Source organism: Euprymna scolopes, chromosome 23 (assembly GCF_053919585.1).
Source record: "Euprymna scolopes isolate OS-2025 chromosome 23, ASM5391958v1, whole genome shotgun sequence".
NCBI lineage: Eukaryota > Metazoa > Mollusca > Cephalopoda > Sepiida > Sepiolidae > Euprymna > Euprymna scolopes.
In genome coordinates this window covers 25,104-52,461 of record NC_136504.1, presented here as the reverse complement: position 1 = coordinate 52,461, position 27,358 = coordinate 25,104, and the positions used below count along the sequence as shown (strand labels likewise).

The window sequence follows — 27,358 nt, the reverse complement described above, 5'->3', positions numbered from 1 at the left end:
AAACACACACACGGTTCATTTCTACGAATAACAAATATTCCATCTAGTTTGGTTCTTGAGAAAATAATTCGAAATAAAAAAAGATGACACTTATACATCTATGTTACTGCACTGGGATAATTTTTTTAGAAAACCATTCATAACATGCGGAGGGGAGGGTATTTTGTAACTATTGTTGGAATTTATTTTTGTTTAATCTTTTTTCCTTTTTTTCCTTGTCCTCTGTCTTTTTCTTTATTTCTTATGATGATGATGATTGTTGTATCACGTGACTAAATAGTATTTGCGGATTGGCTCGGGAAGTTCCCACTTGTTTTTTGAAGATTGCAACACATAACAGAAATACACATACAAAGAGGCATCTTCCAAGGAGACTCACTATCGCCATTACTGTTCATCATAGTCATGATCCCCCTGAACAATATACCGAGAAAGTGCCAAGCCGGATAAAAGTTCTCTAGCACGGAGGAAAAAATGAACCACCTAATGTATATGGACAATCTGAAACTTTTCGCAAGGACCAAAAATGAACTAGAGACATTAATAAATACCACCAGGATCTTCAACCAGGATATCCAAATGCAGTTTAGTATGGAAAAGTGCGCACTACTAGTTATAAGAAAGGGAAAACTAGAGACGGCAGAAGGCATGAAACTACCCAACCAAACGGATATGAAGGCACTAGAGGAACAAGACGCCCATAAATACCTAGGAGTACTGGGAGCAGACACCATCAAAGCAACAGAAATGAAACAGAGAATTGGAAAGGAATACATAAGGAGAACAAGAAAACTTCTCGAAACCAAATTATATAGCATGACAATGGACTGCTTGAGGACTGTATGATGCTAAAATCCATCATGTGTTAAAATTCCAAGCGATCCCGGGCTAATTTTTCTGAGGACAGCCGTCAAGGCTTTGCATGTATGGGAGCACCACAAGTTGTGATATGATATTGGATATGATGCTTGATGTATTCCCCGTGGGAAAAGGGTTGGGTGAGCTCAGGAAATTGGTTCAGCAGTTCTGCAAAAATTATATTTGATGGACTTACCATACGAATGCTTGGCGTTTCGCTAGAAAGCATACCGTAGTGGACAGAAAAAGAAGTCTTTGTATAGGATAAACGACGTCTACTTACATTGATAGAAAGTTGAAAGTTCGAAAGGAAATCTGTGCCAAGAATAGGTGTCTATGTTGGCGATGATGAAAATCCAAGGAAAACTGCGTCGAAATCCAAGGTTTAGCATGAGTGATGAGGTACCAAAGGTTCGGATAGAATTGCAGTTTGCAGCTTGTAAGGAAAAAAAGTCTACTGCTATATTGTCACATCGTGTAAGAGGTAGGTATTACACTAACAGCGGCACTAGTGTTTACAAGGAATTTCTGACGAGAAAGTGCATCAGATACATATAATAGGTGACACGGCTAGAGAGATTGAATGAATTTGTTGCGCAATCCCACTGGTCTACCCGTTTAAATGGGCTGGTTTTTTGACGCTACACGGTTGCTCACATTTGAATGCTTTCGCCTCAAAACGGCAGTGATAGTAACACCAGGTGGACAGTGAAGTGGATCTGTGTCGTTGATATGGACGCCTATCTCAAAAGTTGTGACGGTGGCTGAGGCGTGATTGTCTGTCCACTAGTAGTGACTTTATCACTTTGGTAAGGGCAATGATCTTTGCAAGTTCCGAGCTAGAATTGTTTGCAGAGAGTGTTATAGCAGTTTGGGTACAATTGTATTTACAGCAAGCATGTGGTAATAATTGTCTGCGACGCGGTTGTTGCTGCTCAGGATCCTTGTCTTCAATGAAAATGGACAGTGTGTGGGACAATTGTTGTGACAGTTTGTCTAATCACAGTTGCTGGAGGATCTTGTCATCCATGTTGCGGCTGCCAAGCAAACTTTTCATTTGCCTCAAAAGCTGGGAGAACTTTCGATCACTGAGACTTGGGTCGTTGAATAATTGCTTCAACCGTGCCATCTTCTTGTGCTTGTCTGCTCGAGGATAGCTCCCTTCAACTTTGTATAAGCCTTTGCTCGAGGGTGCTCTGAAAAAGTCCTTTTTTCATCGATTTCTGTGAGCAGAGCTTCCAAGAGTTAGGTATACTTCCAGACTGAGGGAGTGATTTGTTGATTTGCAATCTGTCTGATAAAAACAAATATGTAACTTTTGCAAATTGAAGCTAGGCATCCTGAAAGAAATGAGGCTCCATACAGTGTCGAAAACAGATTGCTTCTTGGCCATGCCGATGCAGAAAAAAATCATAAAATCAACATAGAGTAAGGTTATTCTGTTTTTGTGTTTTGGAGATTGTTATTTTGGTGTTTATTTTTTGTTCGTCTGCAAGCACATGGTGTAGAAAAATAAACGACGGTGAGTTACAACTATGGCACATGTCTAAACCCACCGAAGTTTGACTCTGCCTGTTTCTCTCACCATCGCAGAGAAATTACGACGAAATATTGATTTTTTTCATTTTTAAAGTTGTAAGTCGGCATGGCATGGAGGATTGTTTAATTATTATGTGAAATGGCGCATAACGAAACGTTGCCTCAGTTATCGGTAGTAGTCAATGGGAAGAGAGTCATGGCCCTTGTTGATTCAGGCTGCACCACGGCGTTGGTAACGAAGAATGTCGCTAGATCATGGAGCGGAGCCAGGAGTATTAAGACCGTGGATGGCAGGGAAGTAAATGCATGGGAGAGACAACAGCGGAAGTACTGGTGCAAGTTGTGCCTATTGGACTACGAGCCCTAGTGTTGGATCGTCTGGTTGGTGATGTTGATGTGGTTTTAGGTGTAAGTGCGATCAACCAACTGGGGGGTGCTACGTTGAAAGGGGGCCAAGTAACTTTTGGACACCTCGGCGCAGTAGGAATGGCAGGAGTGGAAGGCGATAGAAATATCAGAACACAAAAATCCAGAGGCTTGCTGCATCGAGGACGAGGATTTCCTGGCGAGGTTCGATGGTGAGAGGTGGACGGTGGAATGGAAATTAATCTCCGGGCCTCAACAACTACGAAACAAAGCAAGCTGCTACGAGAAAACACTACGAGGAGAAATAAGAAAAGGATTCGAGGAAGAAATGGAGAGGTGGATAGAGGAGGGAATTCTGAAACCGTGGACAGGGGAAGAAAAAGGAGTGCTACCATTACTGGTGGTTGTTCAACCCACAAAGAATAAAGTTAGACCGGTACTAGATTTCAGAGAATTAAATAGATACTGGAAAGGAGATTGATTTATGCAAAGAGGTGATGAGGAAATGGAGGAGGATGGAGCAGGCCAGTAAGATTGTCGACCTGAAGTCGGCTTATCTCCAGATCCATGTAGATGAAAAACTCTGGAAACATCAATTGGTCCGGTACAAGGGGAAGTTGTATTGCCTGACGAGGTTAGGCTTTGGGCTGAGCTCAGCCCCCAAAATTATGACTGCCGTGCTGAAGACGGTGCTGAGTAAAAACTGTACAATGGATAAGGCCACTAGTTCGTACATTGACGACATTCTCGTGGAGGAAGAAGAGGTGACAGCAGAGAAAGTGAGAAGCCATGTCGCGAGGTATGGGTTGATTGCAAAACCGGCGGAGTCCCTGGATGGAGGAGCGGCGTTGGGGTTGAAACTATGCCGAGATGGCAAAGGAAGCCTTGTCTTTAGACGAGGGAATGCAATACTCGAAATCGGAACCGATTTGACAAAGCGAGAACTCTTCTCGGTCTGCAAGAGACTGGTGGGACTATCCAATCGCCGGCTAGCTCAGAATAGCGTGCAGCTTTATTAAACGACAAACGGGCACTGATGGCTGGGAGGTCCATGTGACGAAGGAGGCCACGAACATGCTACAAGAAATCGCGAGAGTGACCAAAGAAAACCCAGTAAAGGGGGAATGGTACGTCAGCAGCGGAGACGCGGGGGTAATTTGGTGTGATGCCAGCAGTCTGGGGGTCGTATTAGAGATGGGAGGCGTAACTGTGGCAGATACGACGTGATTAAGGAAGAAAAACGACTATTCCCATATTAACGTAGCCGAACTGGAGGCCGCTATGAAAGGAATCAATCTGGCCCTGAAGTGGGGATTGAAAACGATTGAAATCAAATCTGATTCGGCAACGGTAGTTTCATGGATCAGATCAGCAGTGACTGGCGATAAGAGAGTTAGGACCAGAGGTGCTGCAGAAAAGCTGATCAAGCGCAGGCTTGGAGCACTTTCAGATTTGATAGTGGAATTCCAGTTGAAGGTATCTGTAGTGCTGATCCCATCAGAAAAGAACAAGGCGGATTCGATGACACGGGAAAAGAAGGCTTGGCTGCAAGAGAGAAAAGAGGTTTCCTCAGTATGCTGTGCAGGGGAGGAAGTTAAGAAGTTACATGAAATCCACCACTTTGGTCGAGAACGGACGTTATTCCTTGCAAGACAGGTTTACCCGGAAACCACCGAGAAGGAGGCCAGGGAGGTAGTGGAGCACTGTCAGGGGTGCCAATCAATGGACCCCGGACAACCCAGACACTAAGCAGGAGAGTTACACATTGCAGAGGACTGAAAGCGATTGGCCATTGACCCATTATCGCCATAAGCTGTATCTGTCGATGATCGACTGTGGACCGAGTAAGTTTGCCATATGGAGAGAGATCAGGGCAGAAGCTGCATGGGCGATTGGAGGGGTCATCGACGAAATATTTTTGGAAAGAGGACCGGTTTAGGAACTGTTAATGGACAATGGCCCCGCTTTCTGATCAGAAGCCTTTAAAGAGGTGTGTGATAGGTGGGGAGTAAGACCATTTTTTAGGGCAGCGTATCGGCCGAATAGCAATGGGATAGTGGAGAGGAATCATCGCACCATCAAGGCTGCTGCGGAAAAAAGCAACATTTCACCCATGGAGGCGATGTTTTGGTACAACATCTCACCGAAAACCAGACAAGATGAGACAACTGTGCCTCATAGAGTCATCTTTGCATATAAGTGGCGGCATCCGTGCAACAAAACGGTAGGAATTGAGAGTGAAGAAGCTACTATTAAAGTGGGCGAGGAGGTGTGGGTAAAGCTCCCCAATGCAAAATGTACCACTCGCTGGGGGAGGGGGGTCGTAACGAGAACGCAGTCAAAGAACAAAGTGATGGTGAATGGCGTTCCCCGGCATATCCTAGACCTGCGTCGTGTAACCCTGCCGGTGCGCAGTGATGGCAGTGAAGAGGAGGAAGTCGATATCCACCAAGAAGCTAATGAGGCACCCCAATTCGACTTAGCCCCACATTGTAGTTCTATACAATTGGACGAGAATGTCTGTAGTGAACCTGAAAACGTCAACCCCCAAGAAGTTGTACCCCAGAGGCCTCAATGTGAGAGGAGGAGGCCTGCTTGGATGAAGGATTATGAAGTGTCTTATTGATCTCAAAGATCAGGGGGGCGTGTGGGGTATATGTTTAAAAAAGAAGAAAAAAAAAAAGAAACGTACCTGGCGTATCTGGATCGCTCTTTGGGAAAGAAGAAAGACAGGATGGCCAGCGTATCTGTATACGCGAAGGGTATCATGGGAAGGCAGAGCATGATGGGAGAAGCTATTTTTTTCCTGTCTCTTCCTTTTTTTCTAGATAGGAGGATATAAAAGCTGGGAAAAATTCCCTGGGGTGCAAAGAGAAAAGAGTCGTGAACATCTTCTCTTGAAAAGAATTTCGTATTGCTGACGTTCAGATTGTGCGGTGTGACATTGGTGGCGAGGGGCCAGGTGTGGTCGATTGGATAAGAAGAAGGCAGAAACGTGCCGTTGGCGAGAGAGTGACTCACTACTTCCAGAACCCCAGAACCGAATCCTGTCCCACCTCGATAAGTTTAAATTTGCATATATGATATATAAGTCGATCGAATCATTTTGCACGTATTTCGGCGCGTGTGTTCATAGTCGTGTTGAAATGAAGAGAGAGAGAGAGAGAGAGAGAGAGAGAGAGAGAGAGAGAGAGAGAAGAAGGAAGCAACGGAATGAAAGGTAAAAGAGAAGTGACCTCGATGCCTGTCGTGTCAGACTGTCAAATCAACAGGGCAAAGTTGTTTGCGTGCTGCAAGCGCGTGGTGTGTTTTGTGTTTGTATGCTTGCGCCACATGCAAAACATAATGTAGCAGCCCTATTAGTTGCTATAGATGTGGATGAAGTGGCAGGAATTGGAGACGAAACAAAGGACGAGGTAATTAGTAATTATGAGGAAACTGAGGATGAGGTGCTGGAAGAAACTGAGAAAGTGAGAGGGATCGTTGAAAGACTGAAAGAGATTATGGTGGAAGAAAAAAGAAATGATGGATCATGTTTAAGAAACTAGGCAGAAAAAAATCTGAAAATGCTGAAAGAAAAAGTAAATGAAGCAATGGAATATTTGAAATGCAAGACTATCACAGAAAAAATAATTTGATTATAGCAGGAAGTGTTTGTGTTTCGGAAAAATTTGGATTGAAAAGAGGTGAACGCCAGAATAGAAATGAATCAAGGTGGAAAAGAAGAATAAAAGACAACATAAAAAAAAATGAAGAAAGAATGTGGACTTATTTGAAAGAGGTTTGAGAGGGCAACTGTGTGCGAGGAAGACAGAGAAATTCAAACAACTGAATGAAAAGTACAGAGTGAAAAGCTATCGAAAGGTTCCTAACTGTCGCCTGGCTAGCATCTTACCAGCTGCACTCGAGTTCACGCGTGCCTTTCAAGTTAAAATGTCAGAAATCCACCAGTGTACGCACGCCGAATCAAGGACAAAGTGTAACACTGTTGCCTCCCACTGAAGAGCTGAATTACCTCCTTTCAGTAAGCTCAGCTAGATTAATGGTCTGAGTATCATTAATTGTATATAGTCAACATACATCCTCAATGACAATCCCATTCGCTCTCAATAAAACTTCCGTAGCTTTGCAGTTTGCATTCACCCAGACTGTAATTTCTTTACTGTCTATACACCAGTTTCCTCCAACGGGATCTGCTTCTTGTATTTTACTCAGAGTAACTGCTAATATGTGACAGAGAGAAGGGTTTCGATCCTATCATCCAAGGCATTTGTTACTGCAGTTTCAAGGCGCTTGATAAATGCAACAACCATCCTAAGCTATCTACACAATAGGAAGTGACCTACAAGTTTGCTGCAGAGAGAAAATACACGACGACGAGTTAATCCAGCAGGGATTTCCGGAATTCGACTCCCTTGTTTCCATCGGAGAGTGTCATTCTTATTCCAGACCTGCAAGCCCAAAGCCCTGGCTTCGTCTCCCAGTTGCAGGATCTTTGGAAACCAATCCATAACACAAAAAATGTTGTTGTACACGCAATGCAGAAACGATGCTTTCATCAACAAAAATATCATCAACATACATTGATGTGGTACCTTTCATCGTATCGGCTTGTGATACGATAGTGTCTATAACGGACTTCATAATGTGGAGCCACATTCAGCTAAAATCCTAAGATAGAAATGCCATCCCCTAGAAATCACCGTTTAAAACGGCCATAGTGCTTTGTCGACATGGATTTGAAGATATGCATTTCGTAGATCTAGAAATGACACATTGACCCCTTGTCGCCGCTATTCTCTCAATTTCTCTGCCTTCTCTAAACCTAAATTTCCTAAATATACACATTAAAAATGCTTCAAGCAAATTACTTGAAAGATTCTCTATAGTTTTTCTCCTGGAATATTTTCCCATTTTAATCACGTAAATTCGTTCAAGTTGAGTACAGACAATCTCAAAATTGCTTCGTGTTTCTTTTACGAGGAAACCTTGGTTTGTTCTCAAAACAGAAAAGTAGAGAAAAAGGGTAGGATTCAAAATTTTTAACAATCAGCATTCTATTTCTTTCCCCTCGCTGTCGCCGTAATTCTCTTGTTTTCTTCTTTGCAACTGACAACAACTTTATGTGTACGAAATAATCTCACTGCGCTGAACTCCCCCCCCCCAAAAAAACGAGAAAAAAAACGACTTTTATATACGGTCGTCTCAAACCACAATAGGGCCTAAATTTGCATTTATCTACTTATTTTTGGTATCGGACGGGTTTCAGGTTCGAATGCCACACACCAACCATTGGCACTTATTACTGTGATTCTCTATACCCTTATTGTACCCATTCCTGATCTCATGATCACATAGGCGACATTCAGGTGGCGGTCGTTTTTATCGGGTACTCCTTTGCAGAAGTGGGGTTTCCTCGGGAGCATGTGCTTCCAGTTCTGCATCGTTAAAATTGTCCGGTTTTATTTCATCGTCTGTTGAAGGCGATTAAAAAACCGTGGGCGGAAAAGATACAAAAAACATAATGAAACCGACTTTCATACTAGAGCAGCAAATATAAGATTTCTGTCTCTCTTTTCATGTCACGTTTAGACAGAAAATTCCTGACATTTTGGTGCCTAAGTATTTCGCTCAAGCTGACCATGAAGTTTCATTCTCACCAATTTAGTCACTCTTTCTGCTAGATTTTTTCCTTGCACTTGTGCTTATCTTCTAGCGATTCTTTATTCAACTCTTCCTCTTTTGCCACTACTGCAAGTAACACTTTCTAACTGTTAACTAACTAGTGGTGCAGACTTGTGGGAGGTGAAAACTCCCAGACTAACTCGATTATCGCCCTTTAACTCAGGAGAGCGACCTAGCTACTTCACTTCCTTTTTCTCATATTTATTTCTCTTTTCCGCTGAACGCTCAACCAGTCAAGATGTGACAAAAATCGCTCCTGGTGGGGGCATCGGCCACCACAGCGCCCCTGACTAGCCAGTCAGCCTTTTGCAGCTACTAATCGCAAGTAACGAACTCTTATTCTAACGAACCCTCATCGGTTCTACCTGTATCTTAATATTTCTCATGTATATTTATGTAAATAAATTGCATTTCTTTCGCTGATATATAACGGTATGTTTTCGTCGTCATTATGCGACCTTTTGCTTTTTCAATCCCTCTATCATCCAATTCAATTCATCCACCATACACATTGGGGATGGGATCGTCTATCACACAAGCAGACCATTCTGTCCTCTTCCTCTACAACAGACTCCCCGACACATTTCTCAATCCCAATCAGCCCTCCTCTTCTTTTCTTCCTTGAAATGTACAACTTGAACACATTAGAATTTGGGTGAAGTGATCCATACTTCACTAATAATTTCCACGTATCTCTATCAAGCTTTTTCATTTCTTCCTTTGTCCACCCTACAAAAGCTGCGCTGTACCGAATTATAGCAACAGTCCATGAATTGATGGCTGTGAACAAATTTCTACCGTTGTTGAGATTTCAAGAGCGGTTTGAGTCTTCATATACACTTATTTCTTCTTCTTCTTCTTCTTCTTCTTCTTCTTCTACTTCTTCTTCTTCTTCTTCTTCTTCTTATTATTATTATTATTATTATTATTACCATCCTCATATTCATAAGTATTATCCTCTCTCATATATTTATGTGTTATTATTATTACTATTGTTGTTATTGTGATTATCATATTTACTATTGGTATTTCCACTGATGATGATGATGATGATGATAATAATAATAATAATAATAATAATAATAGTAGTAGTAGTAGTAGTAGTAGTAGTAGTAGTAGTAGCAGAAGCAGCATTATTGCTATTAAGATTATGTCTATATTAGCACCAATATTTCTTATTCACTTTTTCTTCTATTTACTCAGAAATCGCGCTTGCTGTCTAGCTCGCATCCGGTACGAATATGACTCTTTTTAAATGTGCACATTATATATATATATATATATATATATATATATATATATATATATATATATATATATATATATATATATATACAGTGATGATCATATTTATTGGCACGGTAAAATAAAAGTTAAATTTTGTCTAATAAATTCTAAAAAAGGGATTAAATTAAAGAAAATAACAAAGTATATTATGTATTTTTAACTGGCCTTTCCGATGCAGCAATCGGATTTTAGAAAAAATAAATAACAAAGGAACAACAAACATAATTGCAAAAAACCCTTGTTCAAAATTATTGGCACGGCTTTGTTTTTCTTTTAGTATCAGTATAATATCAATCAACAAAGGAACAACAAACATAATTGCAAAAAACCCTTGTTCAAAATTATTGGCACGGCTTTGTTTTTCTTTTAGTATCAGTATAATATCAATCAATTTCCGGTTTACGTGCTTTCTGAACTTTTTTATAGCCATATTATGCTTGTTTAACGCTAATTCAGTGAATAATTTTTTTCAGATAATTTTTAGATAGCGATTTATTTAAACTATTATAAGTGACTAAATTATAATTTTCAATCGCCATGGTTAAAACTAAGGAACACAGCGAAGACGTCAGGAAGCTTGTTGTAGCATGCCATACCAATGGGGAGGGCTATGATAAGATTTCAAAGAAGCTAAACCTTCCCAAATCCACTGTTAGAGCCATAATAAACAAGTTCAAATCGCAAGGCCACGTTATGAGTTTAGAGGGTAGAGGGAGAAAAAGGATTCTTTCCCCAAGAGATGAACGGAAAATTGTTCGACAAGTAAAACAAAACCAAGGATCTCTGTTGGGGAGATTGTTGATGAACAGAGCACCTCTGGAGTGAATGTATCTCGACATACAGTTGGTAGAGTTTTGAAGAGAGCTGGTTTAAAAGCATGTCGTCCGAGAAAGACTCCCTTATTGAAGCCTATGCACCTGAAAGCAAGGCTAGCCTTTGCAAAACGTCATATTGATAAAGATGTTGCATTCTGGAAACGTGTTCTATGGACTGACGAAACGAAAATAGAGTTATTTGGCCATAATAAAGTGTCTTATATTTACAGAAAATCTGGCGAAGCTTTCCTGCCTAAGAACACCATACCCACAGTGAAGCACGGTGGAGGCAGTTTGATGTTTTGGGGATCCTTTGCTGCCTCTGGACCAGGGCGACTTGTTAAGGTCACAGGTAGCATAAAAAAGGAAGATTATGTTAAAATATTGGATGAAAACCTGAAAGACTCTGCTAAAGAGCTCTCACTTGGTCGTCGTTGGTGGTTCATGCAAGATAATGATCCAAAGCATTCGGCTAAACCGACTAAGAAATTGCTTGAGGACAATCATATTAATGTTTTGGAGTGGCCATCACAAACCTTAATCCAATTGAAAATTTATGGAGAACATTAAAATTGAGGGTAATGCAAAGGAAGCCTAAGAATCTTATTCAATTGGAGGATTATTGTCAGGAAGAGTGGGCTAAAATTACTACTGAAGAGTGCAACAACTTGGTTGTAAACTATGAAAAGCGACTGAGGAAGGTAATCAAGGCCAAAGGCTATACAATTGATTATTAAATAAATCGTGCCAATAATTTTGAACAAGGGTTTTTTGCAATTATGTTTGTTGTTCCTTTGTTATTTATTTTTTCTTAAATCCGATTGCTGCATCGGAAAGGCCAGTTAAAAATACATAATATAGTTTGTTATTTTCTTTAATTTAATCCCTTTTTTAGAATTTATTAGACAAAATTTAACTTTTATTTTACCGTGCCAATAAATATGATCATCACTGTATATATATATATATATATATATATATATATATATATATATATATATATATATATATATATATATATATATACAGTGTCTGTAGGTATTTAATTATTATAGTAAAAAAATAATTATGACAGCCCCTTTAAGAAATACGTTTCTTATCGTTGAGCACTTTCTGTTGAATTAAAAAGTCGGTCAATTTAGCTCTTATGCGTAGATCATCGTATAACGATTTGATCACTGTCTGTCTGACGTAATGAACATTTAAATTAAAATGTTTAAAAAATTCAACGCTATTTCACATGATTAATGGTAGCCGAATGGATACGGCCTCCGCTAATCGAGCCAGAGATGTCTCGTGTCGCGGGGTTCGAATCGTTCGACTGGTAGTAATCGTGACACCCTGCACTGAAGAATCCCGAAAGGATGAAACACTAGTGTCTGTAGGTATTTAATTATTATAGTAAAAAAATAATTATGACAGCCCCTTTAAGAAATACGTTTCTTATCGTTGAGCACTTTCTGTTGAATTAAAAAGTCGGTCAATTTAGCTTTTATGCGTAGATCATCGTATAACGATTTGATCACTGTCTGTCTGACGTAATGAACATTTAAATTAAAATGTTTAAAAAATTCAACGCTGTTTCACATGATTAATGGTAGCCGAATGGATACGGCCTCCGCTAATCGAGCCAGAGATGTCTCGTGTCGCGGGGTTCGAATCGTTCGACTGGTAGTAATCGTGACACCCTGCACTGAAGAATCCCGAAAGGATGAAACACTAGTGTCTGTAGGTATTTAATTATTATAGTAAAAAAATAATTATATATATATATATATATATATATATATATATATATATATATATATATATATATATATATAGTCTTGTTCATAGTATTCTGAATTTTACTGGGTTTATATAATTGAAAATTCGGTAATCGTTCATATACTAATAAGTTTTAAGCCGAAAAGAGATGACTTAAACTGTAAGCTACAAAATTATCATATTTCATAATTGAGCATTCATATATTGTTTTAACAAAAACCAGGACATCAAGGAATGGATTGATAGCAACAAATATTGTATTTCTTCGTTAGTTACAATTGTTTCAAGACTATTCGGACAAATTCAAACATGTAGTTTGAAAATGCTCGCAAGAACAGCCTTTCGTCAGACTTATTGAATAAAAACACTTTAACACTAAAACATTATAGAAGTCATTTCCTTTACTAGGAAAGGAAAACAAGCGAAAATATTTTACCTATATCTCATCCTTGCAAAGTTTTTTTAAAAGATTTATATATTTACCTATTTTCGTATCTCCATTAAACAAAAATTTTCAAACAAATTATCATACAACGTTACCACTAATTACCTATCTCCACTTAATATGTGTTATGGTGTTAAATGGTAATAAAACACAAGGAACACAGGACTTTTAGGAAAAAACATGTATTCACATATATTACAGGCAAAGCGGGTTGAGAAATATTCTTCAACTGTTGAGCGTTTCGCACACGACCTCTTTGGTCGCGTGCCAATCTCTGATCTCGGGTGCCGGTACTCGTTACCGGAAATGACATCAACAGAGGAAGTGACGTTATAAGATAGTCCATTAATCCCATGGAGGGGCGTCTCCAACATCCCCTCCCAAGCTTTTTGTTTGTAAAAGCTGTCAGTACCACTTCCTTTTAGGAAACTTTTTCTTATGGAACGACCACCGTAGTTCAGGTGTTGGTTGAGGAGATTCAAGATCAAAAGTTTCGAAAACAGTGTCTATCGGTTCATCTTCTAACAGTGGACTGTCGCTGGTTTCCACTGATCGACATATTTTTAGTTGGTTCTGGTGACGTTTATGGGTATATGTTGGTCCTTGGACGATGTATACTATGTCACCGACTCTCATAGCAATTGTACCTACCTTCCAGAATGATGTGTTGTTTTCATAACTTTTGAAAATACTCTTTCACCTGATATGAAACGTTTTCTGAGTAAGCAAGTGGTCACTAGTGGCCTTGACTGTTTGGGTAAGAGCTTGTCAACAACGGATGTCACTTTCCGCGCAAACACCGTTTCTGCAGGTGAGACTGCTGTTGGTGTGTTCGGGTTGGGTGTAATCCTATACACGTGTAGAAATTGTTGAAGTGCTTCACTTTTAATCTCCGGTAGAAACACCGGGAGTTCTCTGATTGTGTTGCCCCTCATCGTTTTTATTTACCCGTCCGAACGAAGAGTGGCAATGATGGAATCTTCAAACGAATCCCTTTTCAATAGTACCATCCTAGATAGACTATCTGCATGACTAATTTGTTTCTCATCAGTTTTGTCAGCCTCCTTAGGTTGCTTTGGCTCGGTGAATTCTTTTGGCGCGGTTTTTTTAGCTTCCGGTTTTGCAGTTTCAGTTATTTCTGCCTCTTTTGGCAGATTCCGCGGAAGCTTCCTCTTTCGATTTCTCTGTTGCTGCGAATGGGACGTTTCGTTTCTTCTTGAAAACGGACAAGGTGTTTCCTTTTAGTTCGAATCTTGCTATAGCCTTTGTACATTTTCCTATTCCTGGTGAGAATACATCTGGAAATTCGTCTTTTAACTCGTCCTTCGGTTGTTGCGCTTCCATAGACGAGTCTTCTGTCCTATGAGAGAATTTATTTATAGGTTGGTCCCACAATTCGAATCGCTCCACCCAGTCAGTAACGAAGAGGTATTCGGATGTCCTATGTACATACGCTTTCACTTTTTTAGTAACACCATTTAAGGTCACCGGGAGTGTGAGCGCTCCCTCAAATTCCACTTCATCGCTTGTCACAGCTCGAGCTAATTTTTTCGTCTTCCGCATGGTTGGTTTCCTTAGCCTTTTCTATGTCTTAAGGTTAATGATGGACAGGTCTGATCCAGAATCCAATTGTAGATGCACAGTTTTATTAGCGATATTAACTGTGACATATTTGCGCCGGTTCGTATTCGAATCCAAGACGGATCTAGTCTTTCGGACGTTGTTCCTGACCTTGTTCTTCCTGCACTAGACCGCTTTGTGGCTCTTCCTGCCACATTCGTTGCAGTACTTATCTTTGTTAAAATATTGACTCGACCAATGTTTCCCACCGCAGCGATAGCACAGGTTTGTAGGGGACCCGGATCTTGTGACTGGGTGGTACTTATTAGGTGTAGCCTGAGTTGTCTTACTTCCAGCTTTTCTTTTTCGGGGTGAGTATTTTTCTGGTCTGAAGGTCGTCCTTCTAATGAATGTCGCGCCTGACTCCTCGACGTGTCTCGAGTTGTTCCTTACGCAAACTACCCGTTAACAATCCTCGGCCAACTTCTGGAAGGTGAGGTCCTGTTCGCTCTCAAGTCTAGAGAGAACACGTCGTCTAATCTCAGCGTTTTTGAATGAGACTAAACCCTGCGCAAAAAATAAACACTTGAAGTCAGCTGTCGATAAGTCAAATAAACGGAAATCATCGCAGTGTTTATTTACCACGGACGCGAAGGTCAGATAATTGTCGTCGTCGCTTTTTTTTTTCAGGTTAAAGCACCTCCATCTTTTATGAAAGAGCGTAGAATTTGGGCTGAAAAGTTCGGATAAAAGTTTGACCGCTTCAGAAAATTCCAATTCACTCGTCTTCCGGAGAGATTATAATCCACAAACTTGCTATTATCTGTGGTCCCTAATTTCCTCAAAAGTACGCGAATTTTCTTAGCGTTGCTCCACTCTTGACAATCCACGGTGAATAGATCCTCATATGTCCGAGAGAAAGCGACAAACGTCCCATCCAACTCCAGTTGGTAGTTGAACGTTTCTATAGCGTTCCATATTGTACTTTGAGAAAAAGGAAACTTGGTGTCCCTGTGTTCCGTTCTATCGAATATTTTAAACAATAGCTCTTCTTGTCTCTATTGTTGAAGTAGCATTCTCTCCTCCAACGCTTGTTGCCTGTCTTGAAATTGTAACTAGAGCTGTTTATCACGTTCTTTTAAAATTTCCTCTACCTTCTGCTGCTGGTCAATCTGGGTCTTGTTAGTTGTATTAATACTGCTTTAACCTCCTCCATCTTTTAATGACTTTTCCAAGCGCACGAAGAAAAAAAATTATTCACGTTTTTTGACTGGAGAAGAGATATAAAATAATAATGATAAAAAAGAAAATGTCCTTTCCTTGAGTGTGTGCGTATGAGGAGGGAGCAATGTATTCCTTGCTTGTAGAAACCTTAGAGATAACCCAATATGAGGGTGGACAAAAAAAAATTTACTTGCGAAACATAAACAAAAAATGTACTGTGATACAATACAGTTGCTAAGGAATAAAAATAATTGTGGAATTATTCGAAAGTTAATCAAAATAGCTTGTGTGTGTGTGTGTTTGTGTGTGTGTGTTTGAGAGTTGTCCCCACAAGAAAGAACATTTTTTTTTCACTTTAGAACCGACAGTTAAAAAAAGAATATTTCAGAAAATTTCACTCAATGCAAAAGTATTTCCTTTAGTCCAAATAAAACGAAAAGAGGTAAAAATATTTCTCTCCCGTTTAAATATTGCATAAAGTTAGCAGCAAAAAACAAAGGCAAAAAACTTTTCACTTCATTTCAAAAATGCCCAAATTTGCATAAGAATAAACCGTAGACAAGTTACAATTAGAATTGTTCTCGCAGTGAAATTGGGTCAACATTTTACTCTTTTATTTTCCTTCTTTCAATAAGCAACCAAATTACTTTTTACAGCATTAACAAAAAATGCGTTTAGTACAGGTCTTTTCAATTTAAATATAGAGACAAAAAGATTAACTTACAACTGAATCGAGCGTTTTGCCATGTGTTTGTTTCTTTTTTTTGTTTATAGAATTTTTTGTTTAGAACGTAATTGCCAGCCGAATTCTTAGCTTGTAAATCCGAAGTTCTTTTGAAGTTAAATTCATTTCATTCTTTTTCCTTTTTTGTGGAGTTAACCCGTGTGAAAGTTGAATCCGACGTCGCCAGTTATTATGGTGTAAAATAGTAATAAAACACAAGAAACACAGGACTTTTAGGAAAAACATGTATTTACATATATTACAGGCAAAGCGGGTTGAGAAATACCATTCCTCAACTGTTGGGCGTTTTGCGCACGACCTCCTTGGCCGCGTGCCAATCTCTAACCCCGGGCAGCGGTACTCGTTACCAGAAGTGACATCACCAGAGGAAGTGACGTCATGAAATAGTCCATTAATCCCATGGAGGGGCGTCGCCAATAATGTTTTACTAATACTATTCATTGGTTTCTTAAATTAAATTTCTTCATTTCTTTATTTAATGTAAATTATTTTTTCTAATCCGGACTAATCAACTAAGTTATATTGTTGCGATTTTTGTTAGTTTCGTATCTGGAATTTGGTTTGTTTATTCACAAAAATATCGACTAACTTATGTATATGATTTAAAAACAGTTTTTGTTTAAAACTTATTCAATAAGGAAAGAGAGTTTAACATTACTCTATACTTAGTTCAATCTCATTCTTCATTTAAAATTAAGGCTCTCAATTTATTTTTAATTTTTTATTTTCTTTCGTTTCTTTCTATTAAGATTTACAATTATCAAATATTTTAAATGTAGAAAGGGAGGTGACTCTGTACGTTTGAAATTTTAAAGATTTAGTTGAATTATAAGTTACCAAAATCGTAATATTTATCAATAACGTTGAAAGGGAAGTAACTCAAGCCGTTCAATATTTTAATGTTTATGAAGGGTTCTAAGTTTGGTAAATTCCTAACATGCATTTATGATTTATTTATTAATTAAACAAAACCAATTAAATCTAGGCTAACCTATTCGAAATATAAGTTTGTAATGCATATCCTAACCATGATACTGATTTTATTACCAAAGATTTAACCTACGTTTGCCATCCAACCATAATTTCTGAGGTTATGGATGGCTTTAATTCAAATAATATCAATTCGGGAACTAAATTCTTAAATACTTATCTAATAATAATAATAATAATAATAATAATAATAATAATAATAATAATAATAATACATATCCCATTAATAAGTATTCTATTAATAAATATATTCTTTAGCTCATGTACGTTTTACTCCAATGAAAGTGGAGGTTAGCCTTGTTTTTTTTTTTGGATTTAATCGTTCAGAACAAGAGTATTGTTAATACGCTAGGATTTTTCAAATTTTACTGATCTAAAAACAGTATCAATTAATCCCCATTCTTTAATTACTAGTATTGTTTTTTTTGTTGTTCAATTCATATTGCTAACCTTTGTCAAGCTATTTTATTGGTCTATAAACAGTATCAACTATTTCACCATCAATACAACTAAAATGGTGTTCTCAGTTTTAAAACGATATTGCTAATTTTTGTTAAGCCTTTTTATAGATCTTAATTCCTTATCTAGTAATCCATTGTCTTTATTTCTAAAAATGTGTTTCTAGTGTAGAATGTTAGATTCCAGATTTGTTTGCTAAATTTGAATCATTCATCACGTCCAATTTACACCATTATTAGTTATTTAACTCCATATTAACTTTGGCCTTACACTCAAGAACCTTATTTTTCCAAGAATCTTTTTTTCTATCAGCTAACTTTAAGACGTGATAGCAAAAATCTATTCCTATGAAGACATCCCTGTATAGCATCCAGCCTTTTATTTAATATTTCTTCTTTATAATTCTCTATGTAAAAGGCTTCAGGTAAATGCATATTGCACCTTTTTGATTCCCCAGGCGTAGACTTACTACCCTTATCTACTATTGACGATTTCAATTAAAAATATTTTTGTTTTTATGAAGTTCCTAATGCATTTGTGTTCCTATTTTTATTTCTAATGTTGATTCTTGTCTCATCCTCCCTTCTATCACTGACACCCTAACACACGAAAAAGAAAGCAAAACAACTCGTGCGTATAATTGGTTAGGCGGTTCCACACTCCAATATCTCCAATTTTCCCTATTTTCATCTGTAGCAGTGCACAATTTTCCATTCCAAATTTTATTTGAATGTACTGACTGAACATTCTGGTTGTATTTATCAGCTTTTCCAATTCGTTTCTGCTTTTTACAAATAGCTTCAAGTCGTCCATATACATGAGGTGGTTTATTATTTGTTCTCTGCTTTTAAACTTTGGTCTGGCATTACATTTCTTAAGTATGTAGTTGAGTGGCATCATGGCTATTATAAACAGTAGTTATGATAGAAAATCTCATTAGAAAATGTCTTCCTGTATACTTATCTCAGTCAAGTGTTTGTAGTAGTAATGCTACAAGCAACCTCACCTTAAAGAAGCTAGAGGTATGCTTTATTTGCGCGGGGAAATCAGAAGAAGAAGTCGCAAGAGTGTAGTGTCTTTTATAGAGAAGGATGAGATAAACCATGTGAAGTGGCGAGAGTCGATGAACATAAATGGTCAAACTCTAAAAGAAAGTAGTCAGTTTTCCACTTACGCTTGATGCGTAAACCTCCGTCAACAAAAAGAGGCGCATGCGTATGGGTCAAAACTGTGATCAAGAAAAAGTCCTCTTTGAAAAGAGTTCTGGCCCTGTGAGCCATAATTATCCAAACTGAAACAAGTTATCTAGGTTAACAAATAACCAAACGCAAATGGTAGGAAAGCAGAAAACTTAAAGAAGCAGCACATATGGTAAAAAAACAACAATATCATTAACCGCCCTAGTATAGAATTCAACTTGGATTCTTCTAATTACAAATTGTCAGGAGAAAAATGAAAAAAAAAAAAAAATAGTAAAAGCATATGCCCAGCCCAAAGAGGTAATTTTACAAAAAACCTTCTTTCTTTGGAGTTGTCTCCCTTGTATTGTGTAAAAAAAAAAAAATAAAAATAAAAAAAATAAAACGAAAACACGCTTGCGATGTCTGTCCGCTGTTTCGTAAAACATTTTTTTCATTAATATTGACAATTAGCATTAGATATTCGGTGAAATCGAGTCATAGGAAATCTTTAAGAAATATCTTAGTAATCCCTGAAGATTGAACTTTCTTTTTGATTTACGGACACACCCTCAAAGTCACGGGCTGAATTCTTGCAATACAGAGCTAACCCCACTTTTTCTTTGTTGAGAAATAGAAATATGAATTTCACACCCGAGGAAGGTTGTAGGTTTCAACCACCGAAACGTTGCGCCAATAACACCCAAGGTGAGAATAATTGTCCGAGTAACGAAAACAATGCAAACATATACAATTACATTAATTTATTTTTATTTCGGACTATTATTCTCATCTTTATTAGTTTGTGTTTTTCATCTTTTTTATTGGTTGTTGTTTTTCACAACGTTTCGGCCAACTATTCCTCTGGCCTTCGTCAGGTGGTAACCGCGACGGATAGGAACTTCGAATATCCTAATTGCATTCTCAGCAATCACTGCCATCCGTAGTTGTTGTTGCAATCACTGCCATCCGTAGTTGTTGTCATCTCACCACGTTTTTGCCAAGTAAACTTCTGGCACGCTTTGGGTAGGATTGAAACTGCTATCTTCAGACAATGTCCATCTGGAACCGTACAGATTCAACGTCTCTATTAACTGTGCCACGGGCCCCGAAGAGCGATCAAGGTTGATCAAGGTTGGATTCTTTGATCTTATAAATCCACGTTTATTTATTATCTGATCTTCCATAGTCGGGTTCGTACCGATTGGTATATATATTATTCCTTAATTGGAATTCATAATGTGAATAATAGTCCGAAATAAAAATAAATTAATATATATAATGCTCATCTCAAAAATGAATTCCAATTAAGGAATAATATATATGTACAGTTAGAGTTTTCATGATTCCATGTGATGTCTCTTTGTGTTTTACATCTGCAGCAGTTCCTGTATGTTCGGCTTATGCCTGTAGCTCATGTGTGTTAGTCTTAGCATTCGAAGGTTTTACTTAATATTTCAGCCGTTTTCATTATTGTTAATCGTTTTATCTTTTCAGCCAACCCCGATTCCAATCTCTCTCATTCTTTTTTCAAAGTTTTTCGGTATTGTTCCTAGCGCTCCTACAATAAATAGCGTTATCTTGCCTTTCTTCATCTTCCATATTTCTGTCAGCTCCCTGGCCAGTTAGTTCTGTGTATTTTCTTTGCTTCTCTGTCTCCTTGATCTTCAGTCTGTGGTCTGCTGGAACGGCAAAATCTACAATCTGGCAAGACTTTTCAGTACTTATGCATTTATTGAACCAGACGTAACTCAGCGTTCGGCTTTTCCCAGAACATGGCGTCAACAGCTCGGGTTTAGCTGAAGTCTGACGTAACGTGGCGATTAGCCAATCACAACGCAGTGCGCTGAGTTTCAACTCAACGCTTATGCGCGCGCCCGAGCAGCAGACGAGAATTCCGATACCAATTGGACCCCCCCCCAAAAAAAAACAAGAAATAAAAAATCCATCATTTCTTACTTGCAAGTTAAAAAACGCTGAGGTTATTTTTGAAACAATGAATTTGACCATATTATCACACCAGCTCCAGACACCGGAGACAGTAACACAGTTTTGCTAGCAAAAAAAAATTGTGCCAAATTTGATGGCGTGCTCAACTAGGCACATTAGAAAGCGGCCATTAAAAATGATGATAAGAACTTTAATAATTCAACTTACTATTTCTCGAAGCTTATAAATACTTGAAAAATGTAATTCAAACCCTAATTTCTTTTCAATTAAAGGAGCAAAAACCAAATTAAAAAAAAATAACAGGTTTAATAGCAAATTATGCATTATTTGTTTTTTTTAAGCGGTTTTATTTTAAAAAGATATAAAGAAAATCAGGGTTTGTATTACTGTACACATAGATTCGAAAAAGTTGTCACAAAACAAATATATAACAAATAAATGTTATCAAAAGCAAGATAAGTTACTTTTTTACCAAACTGGATATATTTTTCGTGTTTTTATTCAATGTAACATGTTTATTCAGCTCGAAAAACATACATTGTTTACCGATGTATTGGAAAATTCAAAATGGCGCCCGACTCTCTTTAACATGGTAATTTCGGGAAAAGGTGTTATAAATAATAAACTAGACAAAATACTATTAACAACCACCGAATATATGTCAACCTATGTCACGGTAATATACATTGAGCGAGTTTCCAAAAGTATTTTGTCTAGTTTTATATTTATAGCACCTTTTCCCAAACTTACCGTCTTAAAGAGAGAGTCGGGTGCCATTTTGAATTTTCCAATACATCGGTAAACACAGTATGTTTTTCGAGATGAATAATCATGTTACATTAAATAAAAACACTGAAAACATATCCAGTTAAGTAGAAAAGTAACTTATCTTGCCTTTGATAACATTTATTTGTTATATATTTGTTTTTTTGACAACTTTTTCGAATCTATGTGTACAGTAATACAAACCCGAAAATCAACATATTTTGACTTGCTTCGATAAATATATGCATATATAAATGCCAAAAAATCACTTACATATAAAAAATACTATTAAATGGGTAGTTCTATTCTTCATTGTTAAACATTTATCCATATTTATATTTTAAATTCCATGTATTTTTTTAAACAAAAGGATTTTTTAAAGCGATGGTTGTAGAAAATCGCATTTTCATAACGTGTTTTGCGCCACAGGCTGCTTTTGCTACTATGAAATTTATCAAATATGGATTCGTCAAAGGGACATATTTAACGTATCTTTTGTATTGCGTGTGTTAACCAAAATTAGTATTTTTGGTCCTCCGTAGGTAAAAAACGCACGCACACACACACACACACACACACACACACACACACACACACACACACACACACACACACACATTCACTTATAAGTTTTTCCCCTAAAAAAAAATAATCCAGTTCACCGATTTTTTTTAAAATTCACTTAATGAAATACACGAGTTTTTGATTGATATATTTTAATACTTCTTTATCGACTGATTTTTTTTAATATCTAAAAAAGAAAACATTGAATGAAATAGAAAAAATTGCCATCATCGTCTGGTATTTACTTGACGATATAAGCATAACACGAGCTTTCATTATAAAAAAATCAACGTGGTTTAAAATAAAAAAGGTTTTACATTTTGGACTTTACAGGTAAATTTCCAAAAAACTATTCTTTTTTTGTTTTAAATTAGAATATTTTCTTTAATGATCTTTTATCTTCAATTTGTGATATTTAAAACTTTGGTGCATAAATTAATTATTAAAATTTCAAAATGGGGGGGATGAATTAAAAAAAAAACGTTTGTCTAAAATATTACATTTGGTTTATTGGAAAGAGCATAAAATTTCACATTGACCCTGAAAATATTTAAAAAGTGAACCAATAGAAAAATTTTGATAGATTTTTAAAGTTTAAAAATTGAAAAATATTTAACTCGTAAAATTCAATTGATTTCATTACGTAAAAAATGGCTGCATGAAGGCGCGCCGGCATTTTGTAAACACTTATCTTTTTAAATAAAAAAATAATATTTCTATTATTTTTTAAACAACTTTAATAGGTTATTTTGGAAGTATATTCCATACAGAAAATAAACAACCCACTTTAAAAAGAGAAATTACGAGTTTTTTTTTTAATATTTTATTCGCAGTTTTCTGTTAGTGGTGTCAAAAATTACTCCAAATTTCTAATACACCTAGTGTTCAACCTGCGGCCAGGAAACGAGAAAGCATAACAGACGGGTATGGATGGAGATGTGGCAACATGAAATGTCGCCGGTTGATAACTATTCGGACAGGGGCCTTCTTTGCAGATTCGTTTGCCTCCATATTAACTCACATCGTCGAAAGCTATCCGGTTGGTAAGGAGCTTCCTTACACGTCCGCTATCTCTTTGTCAACTTCATCGTCGTTTGATGCCGTCCAAAAGTCCGAGGAAAAACATCATAAGAAAATTTTTCTGGCATTGAAAAATAAAATAAAACTTTCCAACTACTCAGAGGAATTAGCCCCCCCCCAAACCAGAAGCAAAAACAAAAGAAAAAACAAAACAACCCATGTGGAATTTATCTTCCACCATCTTTCTTTCCTTTTTCTTTCTCCTGTTTCGGTTCTTCCTTCTTTTCTTCTTAACCCTTTTCCTGCCCCCTTCCCTAGCTTCCCCTTTTTTTTTCATGTCACCTGACTCCCTTATGCCCGTTGATTGGATGAGACGTTTTCGTGCTAAATTGACGCACGTGTGTGATATTTTTGAGTTAAGTGGACAGTTGTGGAGAAGGCGTCGTCGAGACAACAACTGTCGAAAGTATTCCCTGTCGATCTCGGATAAAAAGGGACGCCTGGAAATTACTAAGGTGTTGAACAACTCTGTCTTGACGAGACATTAAAGTCGTTGAAAAAAAGAACCAAGTTTTCTAAGACACTTGAAAACTAAAATAATTATCGAGAAAAGATAATTGAAGTTTTGAACAGAAGAACCAAGTTTTCTAAGACACTTGAAAACTAATATAATTATCGAGAAAAGATAATTGAATTGATTGAGATTGTCGGACTGACTTCCTCATCTTGGTTGTTATTGTCACAACGTTTCGGCCGTTTTGCCCTCCGGCCTTCGTCAGGTGAACGGTTTGTTAGGAGTCTCGAACCCAGCCCTTTATTATTATTACGGGGGTACCGTGTTCGGACTCCAGATAGGCTTTGGGACATAGTTGCTGATTCTCTGTTTTTCAATGTTACTTTTTCACTGCCTTCGTTCAGGATTGAACTCAGCACCTTTGGGTAACTGTAAACTTTGATACAACGTCTAGAACCACTCGGCCATATGTCACTAGGTTCGAGACTCCTAACAAACCGTTCACCTGACGAAGGCCGGAGGTCAAAACGGCCGAAACGTTGTGACAATAACAACCAAGATGAAGAAGTCAGTCCGACAATCTCAATCAATGAAAACAACTCATCTAAAAAATACAGACAATTACTAAGATAATTGAAGTTTTGAACAGAAAATTCGCCGCTGGGAAGTTTTCGAAGATACTTGAAAACTCAAGAATATTCTGCCTCAAGAAATTTCTACCTTGCTAAGAGGACTACGAAAACGAATTTCCAGGAAAAGAAAAAAAAGGGAACTTTTTAAACAACACAAACTCAGAAAATAAAACCCCCCAAAAACGAACTTTCTAAATGTTCCATTCGAGAAAGGGCGCCCAGAAGCTTCCAGTAAGTGCTCCCCTCCTTTTTTCTCTCCTTCTTCCCCTTCTCTATCTCTCTTTCCTTCTATTTCCCTTCACTCTCTCCCCCTTTTTGGTTACTACTACAAGTACACTTGTAAGCCAGATGGACATTTTTGGCAGCCCATAGAGGTCACGAACTTTTCCTTTAGATATCTTAGTTAATAAATTCTATTTCTCCTATTTCTCTCTTTTTGTTTGTTTCTTCATTAAGTTTCAGAGTTAGTAGTAACGATTAATTATTTAAGAAGAATTAATTTCCACGGGAAAAAAGTGGATAATAAAATTTCTTCACCCACCTACTTTTGTTTGTTTAATACAAAAATACTTGCAAAAAAAAAAAAAAAAAAAAATGTGTAAATTTTTCTAAATTATTAGTTTTTGTTTGTTCTCGTTTTCCTCCACATATACAAAAAAACAAAAAAATTATTGACCCCAAAATAACATGAAAATAAAAAAAATACTTGAAAAAAAATTATCGAAAACATTTGCTCCAAATTATTTATCGGGGGAAAAAACAAGTGCTAATGATTATTTATTTGAAAGGAAAAAAACAAAACAAAATTTGATTAATTATTTATTTGACCCCACCCCACACACACATTTAATAAAAATGAAAAATTGCTGTAATTTTTACTTTTTTTCAGTTGATGTCTCTATATTTAATATTTTACTTTTTTCTTTTATGTAGCGTGTTTTTATTTCATCGGCAACACTCGGCATTATCCGGTTATTGATGCTATGTCCCGGAGAAAGCCGAGCAAACGCTGAGTTACGTCTGGTTCAATAAGTGCACAAGTACCGACTTTTCTTTCTTGCTAACAATTATGACATATCGTCTTCTTGCTTGGATTGGTTTATCCGTTTGTACATCCATGTCCCTTAGGATTTTGTGACTTTCATTTTCAAGTACTGCTGCCGGTTTGTGCTTGTACCATTTTCTAGGTGTTCAAGATGCAGTTGTCTGCATAAATCCCAGTGTACTATCTTCTTCACTTGATCGTTTCTATTTTTATATTTTTGGGGTGCTTGTTTGCTGCACTCGTTTATTATGTGATTTATTGTTTCATCGCTGCCCACAGAGTCTGCATTTGCTGTTTTCTTGTGTCTGGTCGATCTTTGCTTTGATGTGGTTGGTACTAATTGTGTTATCTTGTGCGGCTGTTATTAGAGATTCAGTTTGTCTATTTAGGTTTCCTTTTTTTGTAGCCATGGCTAAGTTTTTTCATTACCGTCCTTATGAATCATCCGTGTAACTATTTCTCTTTCCATTTTTCTTTTCTCGTCTTATCCCTCGTCTTTTTTCAGTCTTATTGTGAGGAAAACGGCCGAACGGTGAATCTACAAAGTACAAATACAAACCAGCTACTACCAGATACAAGGGAACTGCAACAGAATTAAAGCAGAAAGATGGGAGAACTATCGCAAACCCAAGGAAACTGAAGCTACAAGAAAAATAGGGACCAATCTTGGATGGTATCACACAAAGTAGTCGTGGGCGGTTAAGAAGTATGAAGGACCAAAGGGGAAAACACTGTCCAGACCTCCACTGGACGAGTACGAAAAGTACTAAGATCTTGAGGAGACTTACTACATCCAAATTCCACTGAATACCGATGATCGTTGCCAGCGAGAAATCAATGATAAACGGTTGTTACGATAGCGCAAAGTTATTTGTAAAGGTTAGTGAAAGAATTTTTTTTATTGAAAGGATGTTTCGCTGAAAATTACTATTTTTACGAAAACAGAACATTTAATGTTTCATAAGGATAATATTTTAATAGTAAATTATGCAGATTAATGAAGTAAACACCCTGAAATTTCTGCAGAATATTGCTTGTAATTTAATATTAAAAAAAATCACTAGTAAGTATAAATAAAAGTTCAGATTTATAGAACTTCAAAATTAATTTATTTCAAATCAAAACATGTTACAATGTAAAATGAAGTTATATTTCTAAAATGTAAGGCGACTACCAGATATTTAAGGTTTTTCAACAGTACCCCTATTCTACTATTGATATTATATTACATAACACAAAGAAAATTAAATAATCGGATAAATTAAATTTTTACCTGTCATATTTCTTCGTAGAAATCAATTCCAATAATTCAGGTTGGTTGGTTTTAAATTGTATGAAACAAAATCAAAACATTGACTGTCTTTTTCTTAAGAAATTTCAATCAAATCATTCATCATGACGTCACAAACGATATATGGTAATTTACAAAATCCATTAATCTTTTATGACATCATAAAGGATGAATTGAATGATAGTTCCTATTTACTTGCCTCCTCACAAGAGCAGAGCTGGACACAAGGTCGGTTTTTAATGTGGGGAAAATCCAACACCCCCAAAAGGGGCACTCTGGATAGGAACAAAAATATAAAGTACCTAAGTCTAGAAGGACTTCACCTCCACTGATCAATGCCAGAAAAGGCGAAGTGCAGCATCAGAACAGATACTGCACTTTGTTTGCCCAAATAAGCAAGTACACTACCTTCTTTCAGATTTCATCGAATGATATTTGCTACCGGAATAATAGCAGAAAGTATTCCCGGTAGCAAATATCATTCGATGAAATCTGAAAGAAGGTAGTGTTCTTGCTGATATACAGTATTCATTATTTATTTAATATACACACATCCATATACAATATTATCTCCGGTCTACTATATTATTAAATGTTTGATTATTTGCTTGTCATTGTATCCACATCGATAAATGAACGTTTTAGAAGAGCGAATGGCG

At 37.2% G+C, this 27,358-nt stretch overlaps 1 protein-coding gene across 1 annotated transcript in view; it reads right to left on the bottom strand.

Moving 5' to 3' along the window:
- LOC145245714 (fibronectin type 3 and ankyrin repeat domains protein 1-like) overlaps positions 1 to 26,839 on the bottom strand; it is a 157,241-nt gene extending 130,402 nt beyond the window's left edge. Inside the window, exon 1 of the mRNA XM_080107246.1 lies at positions 26,682 to 26,839. Within this exon, the coding sequence (XP_079963372.1) occupies positions 26,682 to 26,688 (7 nt within the window). The 5' untranslated portion in view covers positions 26,689 to 26,839. The remainder of the gene's footprint in view (positions 1 to 26,681) is intronic.
- Between the last annotated feature and the right edge of the window lie 519 nt (positions 26,840 to 27,358).